Source organism: Diadema setosum, chromosome 10, assembly GCF_964275005.1.
Source record: "Diadema setosum chromosome 10, eeDiaSeto1, whole genome shotgun sequence".
Taxonomy (NCBI): Eukaryota; Metazoa; Echinodermata; class Echinoidea; order Diadematoida; family Diadematidae; genus Diadema; species Diadema setosum.
Genome location: NC_092694.1, coordinates 18,752,371 through 18,777,299, shown reverse-complemented (window position 1 = coordinate 18,777,299; position 24,929 = coordinate 18,752,371). Strand labels below are relative to the sequence as shown.

General features: G+C 37.5%; 1 protein-coding gene across 2 annotated transcripts; it reads left to right on the top strand.

The window, feature by feature from the left end:
* The first annotated feature begins 3,139 nt into the window (after positions 1-3,139).
* Positions 3,140-21,176, top strand: LOC140233636 (guanine nucleotide-exchange factor SEC12-like). Of its 2 annotated transcripts, XM_072313738.1 has the most exons (10): positions 3,140-3,259; positions 6,648-6,757; positions 6,868-7,019; positions 7,821-8,041; positions 8,601-8,684; positions 10,413-10,534; positions 14,881-15,054; positions 15,469-15,541; positions 16,219-16,378; positions 17,708-21,176. In XM_072313738.1, exons 1-10 carry the CDS (start codon positions 3,140-3,142, stop codon positions 17,797-17,799), a joined length of 1,308 nt encoding a protein of 435 aa, XP_072169839.1. In that variant the 3' UTR covers positions 17,800-21,176. The 2 variants fall into 2 exon arrangements, with proteins under 2 accessions (XP_072169839.1, XP_072169840.1); XM_072313739.1 differs by lacking the exon at positions 6,648-6,757 and having other exon boundaries at positions 3,200-3,259.
* Positions 21,177-24,929: the final 3,753 nt, after the last annotated feature.

Below are 24,929 nucleotides of genomic sequence, written 5' to 3'. Positions count from 1 at the left end.
CAAAGCGAAAGATATAGCTACAAACGCCAGTTTTGGGACTGTAGAATGTCAAAATTTTCAAGCTCGCTCGCTTCGCTCGCTCGCATTGAATGGTTATGCCATTCTCCTAATGTTGCTGCCAGTAATTGCCAGCAGTTGCGCCCGATGCGCCCCCATTAATTTCTAAAGTGAAAGTTATAGCTACAAACGCCAGTTTGGGGGCTGTAGAATGTCAAAATTTTCAAGCTCGCTCGCTTCGCTCGCTCGCATTGAATGGCTATGCCATTCTCCTAATGTTGCCGCCAGTAATTGCCAGCAGTTGCGCCCGATACCCCCCTTAATTTCCTAAGCGAAAGATATAGCAACAAACGGCAGTTTTTGGACTGTAAAATGTCAAAATTTTGAAGCTCTCTCGCTCCGCTCGCTCGCATTTTATTGTTATGCAATTCTCCTGATGTTACTGACAGTATATAAGTTGTGGTTTCACACCGTCATTCCATAATCCATGTAAGGAAAACTTACAATGTTCCTCAATGACTGCGTTGTTGAATGTATCACATTCCGTAATGTATTGTAGTCCCATTATTGCGCACGCACACACGCACAAGCATACACACCGTCAAAATTACTTTTCCACAAGGTGCCCACCCCCAATGTTTCGACCCATCGTACGCCACTTTATATGCATACACACACACACACACACACACACATCTATATATATATATATATATATATATATATATATATATATATATATATATAGATGTGTGTGTGTGTGTGTATATGTGTATATTGTGTAACATATGTATGGTCTATAGTGAGCCCCCTCCAATATTTGCCCCCCCAATCCAAAACTGCTTCCGGCGCGCCTGGCCACGGTGTGTTCAGAATCAAGAAGATCAGATAAGGTGCAAGGAATGAAGAAATAAGTAAAACATTTATGCAAATGAATGATATCAAAGCGGTTCAAATTAACCGTGCTCCAAGATTTTGAGATCTAGATGCCCCGCTCCATGATATGCACATGTAAAGTCAAAACTTCCAATTGCACATTTACCCCCCCCCCCCAAAAAAAAGAATCTTATGAGATACAATCTTATAGCTATGTATATCACGCTCAAGAGTTTCTCTTTCTTCATTATCCTGGTAAAGTGGTGAAAAGAATAGTATGTAGGCCCAAGACCCAAACTTGATTTAATTTCTAACTAATGTTCAAATCAGAATGTAATATTTTAACTTTTAGTTTTGTGATTATATCCTTATATCTCATTCTGATTGTAAAGATCTTCAATAATTTAGCCTATGTTATGTGAAAGGGCATACATGACAATGCATATATCATTTTGTTTATCTATCAATATGTGTGCATATTATACATCGAGAATACTTTAAAAAAAGTTTTATGCTTAAACTGATTGTTGGCACGAAGACAATAAAGAAATTATTAAAAAGTATGTGCATGTGTCCGTCCAGATCTGCGTGAGTTATGTGTGGGTTTAAACAATAATAACAAACTGATTTCATTTACGTGTACATGTATATTAGTTGAATCATGAATTGAGACAAAAATCTTAAGAATCATGTGTAATTACACGTATTGGGATATATCATAATAATGACACATATGTATATCTATCTATCTAGCAATAATAATGTCACAACAGAGAAATGCATTAAATGCCAATCTTGATTTTAATGAATAATCCGAATTTTCGAGGATCCTTCCTTCCTTCCTTCCTCTTGTTATGGCTTAATTTTGTTATTGTTCTCTCAGTATCAACACTTGAGAAAGGACGGCGAGACGCTCGAAAATTTGTGTGCAGAAATAAACCGTTGGTGATACAGCATGAACTTTGTTCCAGTTTTGTTACTTATCTTTTTATTTTGCCAACACGTGGATTACCTAATCAACATATATATATATATATATATATATATATAATATATATATATATATATATAAACTAGTAATGCAATTTTCTTTTTTGCCAATAAAGAATGAGTTTATTCGACTCAAGACTCCTGAAGAAGGCCGAGGCCGCTGAAAATTTGAGTCGAATAAACTCATTCTTTATTGGCAAAAAAAAAAAATGCGTTACCAGTTTATTTCTTCATTTTCTCTCCCTCTCTCTCTCTCCCCCCTCTCTCCCTCTCTCTCTCTCTCTCTCTCTATATATATATATATATATATATATATGTGTGTGTGTGCGTGTGTGTGTGTGTGTGTTTGTGTGTGTGTGTGTGCACGCACGTATGTATTTGATCATATTATCAGTAGTAGGAGAGCAGAAGTCCAGAAGTTGATGCCTATGATACGTACTGTCAAACACGTACAGTAAAATTTACAGAGCATTGAAGTGTTGGTGTTGGAACCGTAAATTTCTGGACTTCTTACTTTATAATGATACCTCATTTTTTAACCACCACGTGGTTCACGAATTACTTAACACTCCGGACATATATATAATATATATATATATATATATATATATATATATATATATATATATATATATATATATATATATATATATATATTGATAAGTTGAATTCTCTTTGATATCATATAATTATGCTTAGATCAAAAAGAAGCACGAAAGGAATATTATATACGCGCTGCGCGCTTCGCATTTTATATGCGCATGCATATTGTAGGCCTAAATTAATATGATTTCTATACCATAAAAAAATGGAAGTGTACGAGGGCGATGTTGTAAAGTCTACGCACACAAAAGTCTGAAGCAAAAATTAAAAATGAATGGGTATGAAACGGTTCCATATGACATTCTGCACACGCTAATTAAGCCAAACATGATTTCTACCCAGGAACATATCCCTATCAAGTATCAAACCCTAAATCCTAATCCTCACATCAAAACCTCAAACCCAATCACAACCCTAATCCTATTAAAGTCCTTGGAGAATATCGCAGGAACAAATATCGAGTCACCGGGGAAACATATCCAAACCGAACCCTTTTTACTTTACACGTTTTATCAATAAGAAATGACATTATTTTAGTATTATACATTGTAGATTTAGCCAGCTGTAGTACAATATACTAGCCAGTCAACGAGTCCTCTCGCTTTACTCTTTTATACTGCTGCGCTGTCGACGTGTCAGATATCGCTGATTTTAACCCGTACTCGTGTACAACATGGCAACCTGTATTGGAGACACCGATTTCCCTCCATACGTGATAAAATGTATGGACGATACTCATTTTCTCGTCGCGGGTGGTGGAGGAGAAGCCAGAACTGGTGTACCGAATGCTATGGTAGGTCAGTTGGTGGAATCTGATGTGTCAGTTTGTTCTGCAGTGCGGGACAAGATATTTATTGTTGTTTTCTCTCATTTTTCATTTACCTCAGTCCCATACTATGTCTTTACGTGTCGGAGCATAGTCGTAAGATATCAAAGCAAGGCGGGTAGGCGTCGACCACCACCACCTAAAGACCCAAAGTACGTTTACAGAATTACATGTCTTGTCTTGTCTTGCCGAAGATGCCCATATTGGCAATCAATAGGTTGATTATCATGGCACTAGGCATGCAGACCAAGCCTGACCTGTCCTGTGTTGACCTTCGAAACTGCTATTTACACTGTAACTGTAGGTTCCTACTGTATGTGTAGATTAATCTAGGTCTAGAGTCTACAATTTATTGCGACCAGCCCCATAGTGGCCATACGCATAGCGTAATGGGGCTGTGGACTGTAGCATTCAGGGTCATGACAGGGTAGTATCGCGGACAAATATCAACTTAAAATCGAAAAATTTCTTCAATTTGAAGACTTACATGTACCAGTGAAGTTGAAGTATTGACAACAGGGTTCGTGCAACGTTTGGTTCTGTCAACAGTCCCTTTGGTTTTTCTGTTCGAATTGATGCTTAACTTAATGTGATTCGGCCCAGTCGAGAGGAACCTGGGAGAGCTAGGCTACACTGAATCGACGGCCAGTGCATGCGCACACATCACATGCGCACAAATGTCAAATCCATTGACTGGATAAGATGTCTGTGTGCACATGTGTATCTGCGATCTACGCTTGTCAATCTCTGACATAAACAGAGGGAGGAAAAGAAGAAGAAGAAGAAGAAGCTGGCCGTCAATTCAGTGTAGCTCTCCCAGGTTCCTCTCGACCGAGTCACATTAAGTCATCAATTCGAACAGAAAGGGACTATTGGCAGAACCAAATGTTGCACAAACTCTGTTGTCAATACTTCAACTTCACTAGTAAGTTTTCAAATGTAAGAAATTTTTCGATTTTAAGTTGATATTTGTCCGCGATACTACCCTGTCATGATCCTGAATGCTACAGTCCGCAGCCCCATTACACTATGCCTATGCTACGGTATGGGGCTGCTGGTCGCAGTTAGTCTACAATATATTTTTCTTGTTTCTCTTTAAAACAACAAGAAGAAGAAAGCCCAATGATCTGATGATGGTTCATTGTTACTTACTGACCCTTGACATTAATGTGTTAAGGGTTGGAGCAGCCACTACGGCATACTCATTAAATAGGCCCCACCACTGTGTGTCCGTACTAATACTAGATCTACGGCGGCTCACCTGATTATACTCGTGAATTCAGCCCCACCGGGCCGTTTGGTGTTCATCGGTAAATTAGTACGGCGGTAGCCGGTGGGGCTTTCTTCCGCAGTATTGTACTCGTGAATGCGGCCCCACCAAACGGCGTTTACGCGAGATTGATGCAGCATAGCATCTTTCCTCCTCCCTTTCTCCCGTTTTTTCCATTGTTCTTAAACATTTTATTCATGGAAGGACTTCTTAATGTTCCTCGACTAATTCAACGGCCAATTTAAACATAAAAACAACCCTAACCTAAACCTAACCCTAACCCTAACCTAAACTTGCTTGCTATAAATGCACGGGTGCACGCGCACTGTGGTGGGGCCAATTTCACGATTTTGCCGCCACTTCTTCCTCTGGAAGGCTGTTCCAGTCCTGCCTTTCTGGTAGGAAAGATGACTCCCTGTATTGTGTTCTGCAGGTGACAAGCTGGAATTGTTTGCTGTGAGAGCGCCGTTGGCGAAGGGGTAGTGGAAGAAGTTTTGATTTGATTATTGGGCAGTGGGCAAGGTCATTGTTGATCCTAAAGAGCCGAGATGTGAGATCTTTCTGCAGTGTTCCAGGGATTGCCAGCCAAGGGTCTTGATCATCTGGCTATGAAACGCTTGATGTATTGTGGTATATGCAGACCCCTCTGTATACTTTATAATTATATTGCTGTTGGCTGTCTTGGCGGATAGTTGCTACCATTTAAGATTTTAAAATTAGTTCCATTGTAGACTGCAAATAAGGCCTCTTGTTAGGTCTCTGGATGTTTTCCCTCTTTTTATTAGGTTTTTCTGTAATTCATAAGAACTTGAAAAACAGTATGATTGAGTATGAGGGTACCACCTATCGCCACCCTACGGATCTGTAGCTAGTTTATTCCAAAAGAATAAAACAAATTTGCCTATATTTTGCCTCAAATATGCTGTACATACTGCAGTTTCGAATCTCGTGACTGTCTTGTTGATTCTGAATCATTGTGAATCTCTGTGTGACCGTAGTGAAATAAATGTGTGCGATGCATTTTCTTTGCGCTGCTTAGAATGGTACCTCAAAATCGGCACCCCCTCCCTCTATGTGTAATACACCTGGATTTCACAGTTGTGATTTGTGTTCGCAATATATACTACTTCACTAGGCGGCCGGTGGATGTGTATAATTGAACTATGTTTAGTCAAGTTGGTTAGTTTGTTTATAAATGAGTTTGTTTTTCGTTGAGCTTTGTTATTATTATTTTCATAGCTTATGATGCTTAATCCCACTCGTACATTTTTGTTCTATATATGCAAACAGCCATGATAGGCAGGGTGCCGACGTCAAGGTACCCTGCCAATACGTAGTACCCTTACCATACCATGGTGTTACAATGTGATCATGCATGAAACTTGACTTGAGTCTTGAGTCTACTCTAGATAAGTTTAATACTTGACTCAAACATCATTTTCTTATTGATAAAATTCCATGCTTGAGTTGTAAAACTGTCAGTGGTACAACACTTAGAAAGACTTCATTATGCCTCCCCCCCCCCCTCACTTATTTTGACTTCCTACGATTCACTCTTATTTATTGGGAGGCACATAAAAAAACAACAACAAAGAAATGAAAAGACAAGCAGCCAAGCAACACAAGCTGACCACAGTTTGCAACTGTCAGTGGTAGTTCTCACTGAGGGAATATTCTTCATGTAATTGATGTAACATGTTGAGTCAAAGAGTGGTATCAAAGCAATCATGATTGATTCCAAAGACTGGACACGAGGGAGGAGGGTAGGTCAGTCTATCATTTTATCCTCAAATCCATTTAAAACCAAAGGAGTTGTAATAGATAACCTACATGACTGAAAGTGAGCTGCATCTATTTATCATGATTGAATATAGGAGTTTGCATTTTATCATGAGCTTGTTGATAAAAGTACGTAGGTAGAAAACTAAATAATGCTCTTTTAATGTTGGATGTGCTTTATTGATTGAGCAGAACTAGCAGATGGGATTACTGTACTGTCGTCTCGGTACAAGCTGTTCTAGGTCAGCAGTCCACCTTTTTTTTCATTCATTTTACTGATACATTTGCATTTGTATCTTTCCCCAGGAAATCTTTGAAATTGTCATGGGAAGTAGTGGAATAGCTATCCAGTCCAAATGTCGCTTTGATACAGATAATGAGGAGGATCGCAGCGCCATCATGAATGCAGCTTTAAGGTAAATTTTTGCATTTTTTTTTCTGCATAAATATATAATGCACTGGTTTCAACATGACTTTTTGTGATATTTTTATGTTTGTCTCCCTCTTGTATTTTCCTGTCCTAAAGATATGATGGGAAAGTCTACTTAATGGCAGCTGGCAAAGATGAAAGATGTCAGATGTATGAAATCAGCAAAACAGTGAGCTCCCTCCTTGCCCAGATGGTGGGAAATTCTGATGAGGAGGAAGAGGAGAAGAGAGAGAGCAAAGACAAGGAAGGTACATTTGTTCTTTCCGTTGTGTCCTTCCTGCAATTCCACCAGAAGGTTATCATTGATTGTCTTCAGTAATGCAAGTGTAATGATTTAGGTGTATCCAAGATGGGATAAGAAATCTGCCTTTGTGTTCAGATTGTACAGTGGATGAGACAACTGGGAGTCCCTGCAATGTGTTTGTATTGTGAAGATTTAAGCAGCATGGAGTCCGTTTCATGAAGTCGTCACATAAAAGTCTAAAGTTACATAAATCTCAGACTGGCCAGTCGCTGTTATGTAGCTATGTAAAAAAGTAAAATCCATTTCATGAAGTCTCTCATAAGTACAGTAGTATGTCTTATGAGCTTAGAGTCTCTCATAAGACTCATGATACGGGCTGCAGGTTCCTTGACTCAGATGGTGTTATCCGAGTGACAGTGAAACATATTGTGTTGTTGTTTTTTTGCTTGTGAAGCTTCTTCTTGTATTTTAAAGCTATTGCTATTCATGTAAAGACTCATTGGAAAAAAGACAAAAAGACTCTATTGATTTAGGGTGGGGGAGTATGGACCCTGAGGGTAAGTTGTGGCATGATGTGTATGTAGCATGCCGTTAACCCTTGCAGACTATTAATTGCTTGTAACAACAATCAGTTTAGCTCTCCAGTGGTCATTACTGATTTGCTGGCTCAGAGCAGTCAGTCATGATCTTATGTTGTATTGTTTGAAGGTTTCCTTGTGGCAGAATTTAATAAACCCGAGAAAGTATCCCAATGTGTTATGTCTCATCTTCATCTGTGTTACTTTTGTTGATCGTGTTCTGATAGGGACTGTGAGGAAACGAAAGAAGAAATCCTCAGAGTCAAATGGAAAGAAGAAGCCGGGGCAGAGACCAACGAGAGAGATTGTAAAGTTTGATGTCCAGAGGCTGAAAGGTGTACAGACTGATTTCCATGAGACAGAAGCAAGTCAGAATGCTGTATGCTTCTCACCCAATGGCATGTACTTTGTCTCGGGAGGAGCAGATGGCCATTTACGGATGTGGTCGGTAAGTCTCGGTCCATGCTACCATTAAAGCTGTGTGTCTCATTATATCATCTTGTGTGATTGTTGGACCATTGCCTTGTATCTGATGGTACCAAAATGATAATAGAGCATTCCATATTCACAAAGTATGTTGCAACTCAAGTGTGACATAATATAGTCATTACCTTTGCCTCAGACTGTTTTATATTGTGTACATGTTATCCTGTTACCTTAGAAACTTGTTTGACTGGCATAACCTACATGTACAGTATGTGTATAAACAATGTCTGCAGTCAAACCTGTCTATAACAGCCCAACCAAGGGAGATGAAGAAAGTGACTGCTATAGACAGTAATAGGAGGTGGCCGCTATAGATGGGGTCTGTAACATGGCTTTCCTCTCTGGAGAGGAAATTTTGCAGTGGCTGCTATAGACAGGTGGCCACTAAGGTAGGTTTGACTGTATTTCAAGTGTTGTGATTGTGTGGATGAGAAATGTCTCCATGCATACACCATGCCCACTGTATCCATAATCCAGTCAGGACAATTACAGATTATGAAATATTTTCTGCTCCCCTTCAGTATCCCTCCATGGAGAAGGTATATGATGTTGAAGCACATTCAAAGGAGATTGAAGATGTCATCATTAGTCCCCTAGGCAACAAGGTAAGAGGCAGATGCACTAGGGCAAGGTAGCAGTAGATAAATTTGTCGCTCCCGGGCATACTGTTTTGAAGCCACACCCCTTTGAAAAAACTTCGTCGACCCAAAAATTGCTCAAAAACATGATTTTGTGTACAAATCCAATGTAAATTGTGTTTTTGCAATTAATTCATATAAAAATGAATATTTTTCTTTCAATGGCTGATAATGATATATTTTAGCCTGATTAGGCCGTATGCTTTAAAAAGTTTCTGCAACAAATTTTGACAAAAAACCCCCAACAAAAACAAAAAGTAAAAAAACACAGAAATACATAAGAAATTCAATAAACAATGAAATACATAACAAATAATTATGAAGCCGGATTTTTGCTTCAATATTATTGTTGAGGATAAAAATTAGAAGTCTTGGAGCTTTTTTTAATTTTTTTATTTATAGGCAAAAAAATTTATTTTTGCATAAATTAGCATAAATTAATTAAGATGAAATACATAAATTAAAATTTGGAAAATTTAACTATACAGTCTTGTAGATTACATTGACCTCTACCTTAGTGCAAATTTTCGCGAGGATCACGCAATCCACGACCGAGATCTGGGGGGGGGGGGGGGCAAAAAGGCCCCCCCCCCCATGATCATGATGCTTTAATTATATTCCAACACTTTAGTGTAAACTTTGATGGTAAAAAATTCATGCCCCAGTCCAAGTTAAAAGTCCATGACAAACAAGTAAAATGTGTGTGTGTATAGTGTATTTGGGCATACAAATGTTCTTGTCGGTGCAAAGGCTGTATTGACTGCAATATGCTTCAACCTTTTATCTTTAATTTTGCATTGTTTTCTGCCTTATTGCTGCAAAATGTGTGTAAAAGCTAAGTGTATGTTTAGGTATCAATTCAAATCAAACAATGCTTGAAACTGCAACATTGAATTCATTATAATACAAATATTGATAGACAGGGTTATCTACTGTAATTTCTTTTTATTGACAGCTAGGGAAGTTCAGGTCATTGGTACAAATGAAGTGAATGAAGCATGCCAGTTAGAGAACAAAGCAAAGCATATGTAAAGTCGTATTTCATGTAAATGTTGGGCACTGATATTTTATGATAGTTTGAGCAAATATAGTGATAAACTGAAATGTTTACAGAGACTGTATTTTGAGAAGAAAAACAGACTTTGATGTAGAATTAACAGTGCATGAATGACATAATTTATGTGCCATTTTAATTGGATTGTATGAGGATCTCATATGATGAATATATCCCTCCCATGACTGATAAAAGTACAATAAGTTGCTATTGATTTGTTTGTTTGTTTTTTCTTTGTTTCACTTATGGAACATGAGAATGAGGACTGCTGCCTTCTTTACAGATAGCTGCTCAGTAATGGAATTCTGCAATGCAATGTAGAGAAACCTCTTTTCTGCAAGGGGTATGAAGATCGACAAGAAGAATTTAGTAATGTAAAACCAGAAATTTTGGCTTGCATGAAATGTTCATGAATTTCGCAAGGAGCCAAGATTTGCACAATCAAAATGCATGTGGAAGTTTTTTTCTGAATCTTGCAGTAAATGCCAGTGGCACTTTGTGAATATTTCATGCCGCGCAATAGGCTGTCGGCTCCATTTTGCGAAAATTCCATGCTGCAAATATTTCTGATTTTACAGTACTCACCAGCGTTCAGTGAGAAAAAAGACTACTCTTTACATGCTGTTCTCTTAACTTTGCAGCTAATCACAATATCCAGAGACCAGAAAGCTTATGTATGGAACACAAAGGATGGGAGCAAGATGTGTGCACTGGAGTGGGAGAAGTGTGCTGATTTCAAGTCTTACAGATTTGGCTGTTGCAGGTAAGCACTGCAAGAAAAGAAAGGAAAGGAGAATCCATGACATCAAAGTGGATTTTTGTTGTTGTTGAATAGTTAAGTAAAACTTCCTGGCTTTAAAAGATTAAATAGTTATTGGTATTATTTACCATTTGCAGATGAAACAAAAACCCAGCTTTAGAGTTTCAAAAGATTTCTAAAATGTGAGTCAGGGATAGAAATAACCAATGTAAAAATTGGAATCAGTATAATCAATGTTAAGTGCTGTTAAATATACAAAATTTGAACAATAGTTATAAGAAAAATGTTCCAGACTAAACTGTCTACAGTTATGGCTTATTGAGAAAAAAAATATCTCCTTATATTTTAGGTTCTATTGCATTTTTATGCCTCCGCCACGAAGTGGTGCCGGAGGCATTATGTTTTCGGGTTGTCCGTCCGTCCGTCCGTCCGTCCGTCCTTCCGTCCGTCCGTAATGAATTTTGTGGACAAGGTAACTATCGAAACCTGTTGAGGTATCCTAATGAAACTTGGCATGTATGTGTATTAGGGGGTGAAGTTGTGCCTATCAACTTTTGGGTGCACATGCTCAAGGTCAAAGGTCAAAAGGTCAAGGTCAAATACATAAAATTTCACTATTTCCAACATATCTATTGAATGCTAAACTTAGTGTATACATGTATTACCCAATTAAGATTCTCTGGTGAAAGTTTGGGTCATGAGGTCAAAGGTCAAAGGTCAAAAGGTCAGGGTCAAATACATAAAATTTCACTATTTCCACCATATCTATTGAATGCCTGAAGAGATTTTTTTGAAACTTAGTGTATACATGTATTACCCAATTAAGATTCTCTGGTGAAAGTTTGGGTCATGAGGTCAAAGGTCAAAGGTCGAAAGGTCAGGGTCAAATACATAAAATTTCACTATTTCCACCATATCTATTGAATGCCTGAAGATATTTTCTTGAAACTTAGTGTATACATGTATTACCCAATTAAGATTCTCTGGTGAAAGTTTGGGTCATGAGGTCAAAGGCCAAAGTTCAAAAGGTCAAACGGTCAAGTAAAAATATTAAAACTTCTTTTTTTTCTCCGTACCTTGGAAAATTGTTCAAGGTATCTTCATGGAACATAGTATATACATGTACTGACTGGAAGTGATTATCTAGAGAATGTAGGGTTCATGGGGTCAAAGGTCAGGGGTCAAAGGTCAAGTGCAAGACTTCAAAATTTTACTATTACCCTCATATTTATGCAATGCCAGCAGGGTTATTTTTTTACACTTGGTGTATGCGTGTGTAACCTAATAGAAATTCTCTGGAAAGTTTTTTTTTTTTTTCTCTTTTTGCCTCAAAGGTCAAAAGGTCAAAGATCAAGTGAAAGTGCTGAACTAACTTTTTCCTCCATATCTCGGAAGTGGCTCAAGTTACCTTGAAACTTAGTACATATTATGCATGTTCTACCTGAAAGTAATTATCTTATGAATTTTAGGGTCAAGGGCCAGATGAAAATGGTAACAATTTACTATTCAATTCAGAAATTGCACTTTTTCTCCACACCTGTACCTTGAAAATTACTCAATGCCTAAATGTATGAATGGGTCAAAGTCAAGTTAAAGTCCTTAAATCCCTAGATACATGCTCTCTTATTCATCCAATTAAACCTACGTCAAGGAAGGTGAACATTCAACACATTTGTGACAAACTTGTCATTCCAATATTTTGCCAATTTTGTGGAAATGTAATCACCCAGTGTCCACATGTACTATCTAGACCTATTGGGAAAATCATGCATTATGGCAGAGGCATACCAGTCGCCAAAGCGACATTTCTAGTTTTTTTTTTTTAAAATGGAAGGATGTGTTGTGATACAACTGGCCTACACATATACATCAAATGTGGTATCTAGAACATTTTTTAAATCACTGCTCCCAATGGTAAACAGTAACTTCAACCTTTTGAAGACAAGTCCCGAGTATACAAGATACTCGGGCTGATGTCTTTGGGGAATGCATGTTGTAGCAAAATCAAACCGTCCTCAACAGGTTAACAACCAAAATTAACAGATCCTTCCTTTGTCCATGTATGTATCTTTGTATGAAGAATAAATGCTGAAAGAGATGTCCTCGCCAAAAGATAAATAGTTCAGTAGTCTTATGAAGGTATGATACAAAACACTTCATGAAAACAGATTGAAATACTTGTAAACACATCAAATGTGACCCTGCACCACAAAACAAACAGAAAGTCGCCAGACATTAACTTTTAGTGAAGAACAAATTCTGAAAGAGCAAACTTTAAGCTTTAAAATGAAGTATAACTCAAATTAAAATGGACTCTCCTAACCTATCTAAATATTGAAATGAAAGCACACACTCGGGAAAAGTGTAAACTGAGAGAAAAGAGGCTCTGAAGTTCAGTGTCTATTCAAGCGCTTAATCTTTACCAAGCCATGCTGGCTGTGCGATGAATGGGACAAAAAACAGGATGTACGTGTAAACCACGGGAGTAACAACAATGAAGGCATTTTGAGATTAAACTGAAATGGAGCATGCCTTACTAACGCATTCTGTCCATTATTAATGCCAACTTCCAAAGCAGTAGCACCATCCTTTCAAAAGTTATTAGAGTTGAAAGTGAAGAGCATGTACATTGTACAAGATTTTTAAGAAATGAAAAGGGGACTCTAAAGACACACCTAATCACACTATTCTACCAAATGATGTTCGAGATAAACTGCTAAAAAACACACTTTCCTGCCCGTTTTATGATCCCAAATTTTAGCATAATGTAGAAGAAGACTTGCTCTTTCAGAAAATATGAAAAAGTAAAGATCGGCTACTTTGACCCATTTCGCCTATTTTCAGTCCTCACACAAAATCAGTGTGTGCGACTTTTTGTTGGTTTTGTGATGCACGGTCACAAATGGAATACTAGGCATACATTTTTAAGTCACATTCTATACATTGCTTTTCATGGTAAGTTATTTCAGATCATTGTCTAGAAATGTTTGATATCAGAATTAGATTTCTTGAGAGCTTAGGCAAGTAGGACCAATATTCTTTCTATGGTTGGATGGGCTGGTATACTGTTGTCATCAATGTACTGACCAGAATACTGTTGAACACTAAATGGTTTTCAATTGCAGCAACCTGCAATAGGAGATTGGAATCACCTAGTTACCAGTTGTAAAGCTCTCATTAAGTGAAACGCTGTAACACAAGCAGTTGTCTGTCAGTTTCAGCACTTGTGTGTATCTGTGAAAAAAAGAAAAATAAGATATTCGCTTGGTCTCATTTCATCTTGTACAGTGGCGGTATGGTCAGGATATTCTCAATTTCATCGTTAAAAGGGGAATTTTGAGTCTCATATCCTTCCTTCACAAGATCAAGGGGTCTTGAAAAATGTGTCCTGCCACAACAAAAGGGTCTGAAAGTCACTGAAGGCTGAGCCAAGGAAATCGAGTTTGGAGTCAGATCATCAAAATTGGTCAAAACCATCAGAATTCTGCTTTTGGCATGATCTTGTAGTCTAATGTTTTGTCTATCATCTGCCGAAATTTTGAAGCTAAATGAGCAAAGGAAAGGCAAGAAATTAGGATTTTTCTGGGCCACAATTTTCCGACTTTCAACGGATCAGAAATGTGTCCGAAAATTTTGATTTAATGCCGCTGATAGACTCCACCTGTAGCAACGAGGGAGCGATCTTATTGGTCAGTGCGTGGCATCCTGGTTACTGATTGGTCGAGCATAGACCGCAGGCGCTAAGCTTGAATGAACATCACAGAGGTTGCTAGGAGCATACCTTTTATTGTCGAGAGGTGAAAACTGTCTTGCCTCCCCTTGATCACGATTGCGTCGGAAGGAAATCTTTGAAGGTGGTTTTCTTGAAACGCTGATTTCTTTAATAGACCACTCGACATACTCTCATAAAATCATGACTATTTCCACAACAGAGTTTTTTATGGGTCATGTTATATCTGAAATTATGGCGGAAGACTAAGGTAGTAATGTTATATCATTTTCAGAAAATCGAGCTCCCCTGACTTTCGGATCCTTTTGTTGTAGCGGGTCACAAATAGTTTTGCTGGAGGTAATGTTGTTAACTGATGACACACATCAATGAAACTAAAAGCAATGTTCTGGCAGTCAGCCTTACATTTTGAATGTGACTCTTTCTAACAGAGGTCACTGAGAATGTGCAGTGATGAGCATGACCAAGGGTTGATTCGAGTACAAGTATTGAAATCATGACCACAGGCAGTAAACTGAATTGATAACTGTGCTTACTAATAGGAAGGAGTAGGGGAGATGTGCTGCAGTTGTGTGTTTGTGATTGTCTTCCTTGACTGATGATTTCTTGTTTGCTACAGGTTTGCCTTTCTGGATGGTGATGTCAGCAACTCAACCATGTTCACCACAAATGTCCCTCACATACAGAAGAAAGGCAAGCAGCCTTCTTACCTCACCAAGTGGAACAGTATGAAGTTTACTATTGATAAGACAGTGTGCACTGGGGACCATATCTTGTCTGCATTGGCAGTAAGGTGAGTGTGATGTATTTCATGTTTCATGATTACTTTATCACTGTTTTGCAATGACATTTTGAATTTAGAAATCCATAGCTTTCTTATTGTATGTCCAATTTTGATGAAACCTCTACAGTGTCTTTGTTTAATCATATTACATGTATTAGAGCCAACTTGATTATAGTATGGAACTGCACTTTAAGACCATAGGGATCCTGCACTCATTTGATTAGATTTATATCCCAGAGACAGCTAAGCAGTGTAAGTCTTCACTCAGTCTCTCAGTGTGTACATTTTATTCTCAAAGCTTACTCATTCTCAAACGGTGTTTTAAAAGCTTTGAAGTGCTTCAGAATATCAGAACCTGAAGAATGTCAGAACCCAGTATCATGGCTACAAGAGACATAACCAGTGTTTGTGTTATCTAAACAGTCATAGTGGCTACTACGTTGGTGTGGGAACCATGTCAGGAGCAGTAGGAATCTACATTACGTTCAGTTTACAGGTGGGTGTTGTGCCTTCTTCATCGTTTCTTTGATCTTTCTAGGAGGGAATATCTTTTGAAATCACCAACGTACATGTGTAACTGTACAGACTTGTGTCGTAATGTCTAATATACAATATTCCAACGTCGATGAATTCAATTGTATGCATGGACAAATGAATGTACATTTGTATTTGCATTTGTGTGTATGTGTGTATCTGAATGTTGTGCATAATTGTTTGTATTTCTAGTATTTTATGCAAGCATTCTCTTGGTGAATCCTGAACAATCATGTGATATTGCCTGCAGAAAATCTTCCAAGTCCTCATCATGATTACATTATGATGTACACAAATTTTTACATTGCCAGCAGTTCTTTTCAAATGTTGTTATAAGCTTGAGTAGTAGGACTTACCGAAGTCATGAAGTCAGTTTGTACAAAATGTCTGCAAGTCATGGACAGTGACGATATTGCAGGCAATTGACAAAATTCACTGAAAATTGCGGCACGTATGTCATGGTTTGTCAATTTCTCATGCCTACTTACTGTGAATATGAATTAGGCTTGCCTTATATATGCCTGTTCAAACATCAAATGGACTTTTGCTTGTTTATTTGCAAAATTTAAATGGACATCTGAATATTAATGATGGTCAAGTATATTCAGGTCTGTCCCTCTGTCTTTTTGTCACGAGCAGAAGTTAAAGTGGGTCAATAATGCCCATGGAATCTTCATAACGGGACTCACCTTTATCCCGATGACCAGTAAATCCAGGAGTGTTGTCGGGGACAAGGATGCGGCCGTCCTTAGCATTGCAGCAGACAAAAAGATGAGTCTTGTTTCAGTGTCCAGACCAGGTTAGTCTTTTCATCAAGTTTCCACAGGGTCAGGTTTTCATTTTGGTATTAAATGTGAGAATCATCTACATGTATGAGATTAAAAAATATTTAATGTATGAGATTAAATATTGGCAAACGCATACCTCTGATTACTCCCTCAATTTCCGAGGACTTTTAAAAGGCGTAGTACCACAGTCCATGATGGCATGCTGACATAATGAACCAAGAAAACATTACTCCACAAAGGTCTCATAATGTCAGACCTTTGTGGAGTTGATATTTATTGATCCTTTTACAAACTGTTTCTTTAACCCGTTGAGGACGGACTGACTTTGCTACAACAGGCATTTCCCATAAACACCTGCCCGAGTATACTCGGGACTCGTCCTTAACGGGTTAACAAACTACAGATTGTAACAGATAGTGATTATTTGTTAATTGTTCATCATGTGAATTTGGCTGCCCCGCATTGGCGAGATGTTTTGTAGATTTGTTAGGAAATAATACGAGATGGCAAAGGAACACAAGTCACCATAGTGATATTTCTAGTTTGTATGTACAATAATTAACTTGGTTTACATGCTCAAGTTATTTGAATCAATTTTTGTGTAAGCCAAAGCAACGTAGGGAAGCACTTCAGAGAAAGCCTGACTTCTTGTACTGTTGTATTGTTAGTTTGTTTGTTGTTTTATCATTCACTTGTTTTGTCTGGCAAACAATGGCAGATAAATGATAATGATTATTGTATCGTACTTCTGGATTGTAACATGTAGAGTTGTACATTTATCATTTTGCATTTTCACTAATACTATTATGCAAAATCATTTCCTCTGATACTTCAAATGCTACAAGAGCTTTGATAACGTTCATGCATTCTAGTTGAATCATAGTTGAATCATGCATAGTTCAATGTTTTGTTGCCTAGCATTACTTTAAAAAAAATGAGGTTAATGTGATGATATGATTTGGGTTCTAGAGCAATTATCCCCCGGGCAATTACCCCAGACCCTTCCCCAACCCTAACCCTAATCCTAAATCCTGAACCTAAACCTAAACCTAACCCTAAACCATATCTTTACTCTGACCTTATCACTAACCAGTATTTAGCTGGGGGGGGGGGGGGGGGGGTAATTGTCCTTTAGGGGTGATTGCCCTCGGGGGTAATTGCCCTGATGTGATCATTTGTCACAAATGCTCCTGATCATATTTATTTGGAAATAATAATCATGGACCTTATAGGATAGTACAGTAAAACAAATTATTTCCATTCTATAGTGTGTGTACATGTAAATACAGTGTAGCCATTGTAAAGTTGGTTGATAACATCACTATTTGTACTCGTTTCAGGGGAATACCCAGTGATGCTTATGTTTCTTGGAGCTTTCATCATCATCATTCTCATTTTCACTCTCCTGGCATCCTTGGGAGCTGACTTCTGAACTTGCCTCACTGTGTGTCACCTTGCCTGAGAGGGCGCTCTCATCAAGAATGATCTGTCTGCAGATCATTGTTAGCTCCTTTTATTACTGTGCAGCTTATCAACATCATACGGAAAGCTGGTCAAATACTTTTTGCAAACAACTCTGGACAGTGGCAATGATGTTTTGTAATGATTTTGCCAATTATCGTTGTTTCCAAGTTTGACAAGCAAACTGGCGTGAATAATGGTTGATCTGATGATCCAAGTTACAAAAGGCGATTTGTGTCATGCATCCAGCTGATGTGGACATTGGCATGAAGTGAAGTCAATCAATGTCATCTTGGGTGATATTCCTAAACATTTATGATGTGAAACGTTAATACAGCTTTATCAGAAGTCTTGGCACAGACAGTCACCAAGATAAAAAATTGATTGTTATCGCTGCCATTCATTACATGGTCTCTGTTCAGTAGACACTATAAAGATAAACTGCGCCATAAATGGTTTTCATAGGGAATGGAATATAGAAAATCAAACTTTGGTATTTAGACTTCTCTCACACATCTGGTCTGTGTGAAGTTCTGGAGAATGATCTTTCTGGTCTGTCACTTGTAGTGTCCATGACTAGATGACATAGTTTGGTTTAGATTATGAAACGTATGCCAACAATTCACTTTAATTTGTTGGATGATATCACATGGACTGTGGTATAGAGAGTGTGATTTTTTTTTCTTTTTAAGTTATGTTAATGCAAATGTCTAATAGTTATTCATGTAAAACAAGAAAATAGACAGTACTGAGGCATTGGATAAAGTGCATCACTCTTTCTGAGATATTTTTACTCAACCAGCTCAAGGTACATGCTGATGAGAAAATTGTTTACTTTACAGTAGACCCTTAATTATAAGAGAACAAACTGAGTTGCACAATGTTGAGTGGCCAACTGTGACAATGTAGTGGCTGCTGCATCCCCATTCATCAGTTGTTGGTGTCTTTTATTATTTGTCTTACAAGCTCCTCCATCTTGAGGCATTAGCATCTTCTTCTTCAAAAGTGTTATGTGATTGCAGTCTCTGATAATTGATTGGAGGTCACATAAGAGTTTTTCTCTCTCAGATTGTCATACAGTGCACTCCCGTTATAATGAACACGGTTATAACGAAGTAGAAATCCAGGCCGCAGGATTATCCACTCTATGTATTTTTATTGTTTATTTGTTCGGTTATAACAAAATTTCGATTTAACGAAAGAAAACAGCCGGTCCCGAGGACTTTGAATAGTTATAATGGGAGTCCACTGTAACTTTCTCGATGTAACTTATTAAGAGTGATGTTTTCACTTTTTTTTTTTAACATGAAGTGGTTTACATGTATCATGTGCACTTATCATAGCTGCTAATGTGAATATGCGGCTAATGGCTCATCTCTGTGCTAAGCAGCAACAGTGGTAATTCTATCTGATTCATGATGTCTTTTAATAGGTAAGAGTAGTGTAAAATGAAGCATGTCTACTGTCACACTGTCCTCTATCTCTATCTCAACATGTGCCTGTATTACTATACGTGTATACTGAATTAACCCTCTTCAAGGTGAGAAAAAGCTTAACAAGTAGGACCCCATTCATACCTTCATTTTAGTTCAGGTCTTCATGAGGTTGCCTATATAAATAGATTTGTGGTACTGGAAAACATGATATTTTCGCGGCATGAAAACTTCACGAATTGGAGCTGACGGTCTTTCTCGCAGCATGAAATTTTCGCGCCTTGCCACGGGCATCCAATGCATATTGTGTAGGCAAGAACTTTCGCATGCATTTTAATTTCGCGAATGTTGCTGCTCGCGATTTTTCTCGAAATGTAAATGCATGCAAAACATTCTTCGTTTTACAGTATACTTGCGTAGATATACCCCGTTCACACATAATGTACCACTCAATTCTGTGGGACATCTATGGAGGGTTCTGACACCACTCCACCATGTAGAGTGGAGATACAAGTGATCCAATACCAATCTGAGTGTAAATTGTCTAATTGCTGCTGTCTCTGTTAGGTTATGAATCTCTACCTCTTTCCTTCTCTTTTCTTTCACTCTTTAACTGTCACACCACAATTCTTAATTTGTCAAAGTGTCTACCTCATGTGTAGGTTGTCCGCTTTTCACTGAAATACAATTCAACACTAGGTTCTTAAACTCTTGGAGTTGTATAGTAAGGGTACTAGGTATCGCGCAGGGACTTAATGATCGCGCATAGCGTAACTGCGTATAGCAAGCAATATTACGCGTAGGACTAAGCGCAAAATTTGCCGATACGCCCATGGAATAAACATACCTGACAACCGCTAAACATGAGAAGAAAGCAGGTAAGAAATTTTGATTTCAAACAAATTTTTCACTAAATTTCCAATTTTTTGGAACTAATTTTTCACTAAATTTCTGATTTTTTACCTTATAATTTACCTACCTTAGCTTAAAATCTTTTTTTAAGGATATTGTAGCGTAGAAGTGTCGTCTCGCTTGTCTCGTTCGTATGATCGTAGCCGATAGAATTCGTTATTTGTTCGATCGATCGTTCTACGAAAGCCGAAGCACGCTACAGCCGCAGAGAGGGGCAGACACTTTCACGCATGAAACTACATAGGGCAGCTGCGCGATCTTTACATACCCCGAGAAGGTGAACGCATAAAAAAAAGTCCGACATACAAATGGCGACAGTGCACTACTCCGTCATCGTATCATCAGGAGATTCTGGGAGGTGATTTTTCTGCATTTTCGTGATATTCATTGAGAAATTCAGGTACGATTATGGAATAACTTCTATTATAAGAGCATTTCAAAATTTCGTGCGCGATATCTAGACCCCTCAACCATATATACTATCCTTTTTCATGTTCAGATAAAATGTAGAATTGGTTAAACTTGAGTTGCGTGAAGTCTTTAGAGAAGTGTTGCAAAACTTGCCTACATAATGTACATCACTTAATATGACCAGTGCTGATTTGCAGATGAACATCCTGTAGGGGATTGGTGACTGAACTTGGATGCTCTAACGAATGGTTTTACATCACAGTAGAACAGGCAGTTTTCGTAATTATTTTTGAATACTTGTATTTCCATGTGCATGAATCCAATCTACAGTAGGTTTGTTTCAATTTTCATTTGGTTTGTTTTCCTGAATGAATTGTTGGCACAATAATCTCATGGCAGTGTGACTATTGGTGTTGGTGCTTGTTTTATTTTTTAATTTACACGCTGGATTTTTGTCTAGTTAGCTCAGAACAGACTGATGTTTGATTAAGATTTATGACAGATTGTGCAGGGAGATTTTCTTTTGATATAGTGTTATCACTATAAAATCAGTAAAGTTTCTTTGGTTTACAGCACATTCCCTCCCCCCCCCCCCCCCAAAAAAAAAAAAAAAAAAAATCTTCAGATTCACAATTTGTCATGTGAACTGTTAAAAGCTCAAAATATTTCCATGTCTAGACTAGAATGTATGTACATAAAAATACATGTACAGTCAAGAATTAAAGGGAAGGTAAACCCAAAGAGCAATGTGGATTGAGTGAAAGCAGCAACATTAGTAGAACACATCAGTGAAAGTTTGAGAAAAATCGGACAATCGATGCAAAAGTTATGAATTTTTAAAGTTTTGGTGTTGGAACCGCTGGATGAGGAGACTACTAGAGGATATGACGTATGAGTGGACAACAATACAAAGAAAATATAAAGGATATTCAACAAAAATTCACTTTTCTAGAATTATGAAAGAGCAGTGGACCAACCGCTTTCAGAAAGCAGGGGGAATAATTGCTACCCTTAACATATGTCAATATCAAGTTGATGGAATTTGTAATTTTCATGAAAAATGGATTTTTGTAGTATTTTCTTTATATTTTCTTGATAGTGTAGTCCACTCATACGTCATAACCTCTAGTAGTCTCCTCATCCAGCGGTTCCAACACCAAAACTTTAAAAATTCATAACTTTTGCATCGATTGTCCGATTTTCTTCAAACTTTCACTGATGTGTTCTACTAATGTTGCTGCTTTCACTCAATCCACATTGTTTTTGGGGTTTATCTTCCCTTTAATTACTGAAAACAAGTGTTGGGCATACATGTTTATGTGTCAGATCAATTCAGTACTTGTTCTCTTGTAGATACTGTTTAAATACTGGCAAATTTATATGTCTCTAATAAAATACAAGAAATTAAGTGTATTTGCTTGGTCTTTTATTCTTCTCTTTTGTTTGCATAAACCATCATAACTTCTATTATACATCTATTTATACATATTCAATGTAAATCAGTGTAGCTTCTACATACAGTGCACTCCCGTTATAATGAACATGGTTATAAGGACATGCCAGTCACAACAAAGTAAAAATTCAGGCCGCAACATTATTCACTGTATGCTTTTTATTGTTCAGTTATAACGAAATTTTGATTAATAATAATTATGTATGAAAGAAAACCGACAGTCCCGAGGACTTTGATATAGCGGGAGTCCACTGTAATACATGTATAATACATGAATTTATACATTATTACATGGGAGTACATTGTACTAAAAAAAAAAAAAAAAAAAAAACTGCCCTAAAATTGACCAGCATACAAATCATATTGAAAAACTTCAGTACTGTATGTGTACATACAGGTGTAGGATATTTCCTGGATTGCAGTATGAGATCAAGTTCAGGTATAGAAATGGTTCATAAAGATTGAGTCCTTGCATGATGCACTCCATTATTTTTTTCAAGTACTGAGATACTGACATGTTTTGTCAAAAATGAGTAAAAAACATAATACTTCCTTGCCATAATCTGTTATGAGGTCGCACTGAGGCCTTTGCACTGTTAAAACATAATGTATACTGATGTAAGTGGATTTGTTGAATGTAGATTACAACTTGATTTATTGAGGATTTAACATAGGGCCAGTTAATAGCTCAGCAAGTTGGGACCAGTTGGATGACATGTTCTGTTACATACCAGACTAAAAGATCAGGACTGGATTAATACGGGAAGTAAAATCAGAAGTATTATGGAATGCATATGGTAATGGTGTGAAATATGACCCATGATTTTCATTGTTCAGTGCCATTTATGGTAGCACTAATGAGGAAAAGAAACAATTTTCAAATATCTAGACCATCATCATCAACCGTGTCTTCTACAATTCTGTTTAATCTATTGGTATTTGTTTAAATCGTGCTGTTGCCTAAATTTCAATGTTTTGCAGGCAATATGTGACCCGCTACAACGAAAGGATCCTAAAGTCGCTGACCGCTGAGCCGAGAAAATTCAGTTTGAGTTCAGATCATCAAAATCGGTCAAAACCACCAAATTTCTGTTTTTGGTATAATTTTGTAGTTTAATGTATCATCTATCTTCTGCCGAAATTTCGAAGCTAAATGATCAAAAGAGGCAAGAAATTAGTGTTTTTCAGGGCCATGATTTTCCGACTTTCATAGAACAGAAGATTTTGATTTAGCGCTGCAGCTAGACTATGCCCCTAGCAACAAGGCAGTGATCTTATTGGTCAGTGCGTGGCATCCTTGTTACTGATTGGTCGTGCGTAGACCACTGGCGCTAAGTTTGACTGAACATTACGGAGGTTGCTGGGAGCATACCTTCTATTGTCAAGCCGTGAAAACTGTCTTGCCTCCTCTTGATCATGATAACGTCGGAAGGAAAACTTTGAAGGCATTTTTCTCAAAGCGCTGATTTTCTAATTCACCCCACATGCGCTAATAAAATCATTGGTACGTATCTCCACAACCAAGTACTTTTACAAGTCGTGTTATATATGAAATTAAAGTGGAAGAGAAAGGGAATAATGTCATGTCATATTCAGAAAACTGTCCTCCACCGACTTTGGGATCCTTTTGTTGTAGCGGGTTAGATATACTGTACCACTTCAATGGAACACCATCATGGATTGGACAATACATGCACTCAAACTATTTTGATAAGAACAAACCATGTTTATATTTTGCCAAATTAATCACTTAAACTAGGAACATGTTGCAATGACAAAGTGAATTGATTCTTGAAGTTTGTGTTAAATCACACATACTTCTATTGCACAGTCTTAGGTTCATACAACAAATCTATTTAGATTTGATGGCTGTAGTGTGCTTTGAATTTGGTCCACTTTACAAAATGAGAGATTACACAACACATAACATGTACGTACAAGACAGTGGAAAAAGAAACTACCATCAAGTGGCACAACATTTTGTCTCTATCTTGACTTCTGGTACGACAACTAAAAGGCTTGCATGACATAAATGTTTTGGCATTATATACAGTCACACTAACTTTTCCTCATGTCTCATTCATTCCTGGCCTTTTAAATGTTTGTTTCCAGCTTGCTGTACTTTGTGAAAGTCTTTCAAAAAACTTAACAAAAATTCCATTTAGATCTTTTTTTCTTAACTTACCACATCCTAGCTGTTGTGGCTTCTTGTATGTGCATATGTGTTCATTACATAAAAAAAGAAAACTAAAATTATATTTGTTTACAGGTATTTGATATCTAAACCTCTTGCTTTTGTTTTAAAAAAGTTGAAAAGTTTTGCTTGGAGCATTGACTTTGCCACTAGTGAGTGGTTACTCTTCCTCTGATATAATGCACAGTAAACTGTATGGCTAAATTGTGTATTAAAGTCTCTTTAAGAACAAGATACCTAATAAAGCTGCCTTATGTGTTAGCTACTGATACACATCCTCTCTCTGCCACTGCTTGTATAAGAACAAATGTACATCTTCAGTGCTTTCAACATGAAACATTGAGTAGCAATAGGTGGTCTAATGATACATTAAAAACAGCAAATTCTGCAATATGCTATAACAGAATTCATCCCGAATCTTATCTGAAAACGAGTCTTTCCTGCACACCACTACATCAAACCAAAAATATTGCTTTTTAAGTTCTGGAAAATATTTCCTTGTGTGAAGAAACTTATTACCTAGGCAGTGTGCAGTGAAACAAACACAGGAAATGCATCACAGTCTGATAATAGTACAACCTGTGTATATTATTGACATTTAAATAATAACAGTAAAGGTATTCACACAACAGTACATCTAAGCAGTACATGTACTTGATTTCCTTCAAATTTATGTAAAATATACCAGCAATGTCAAA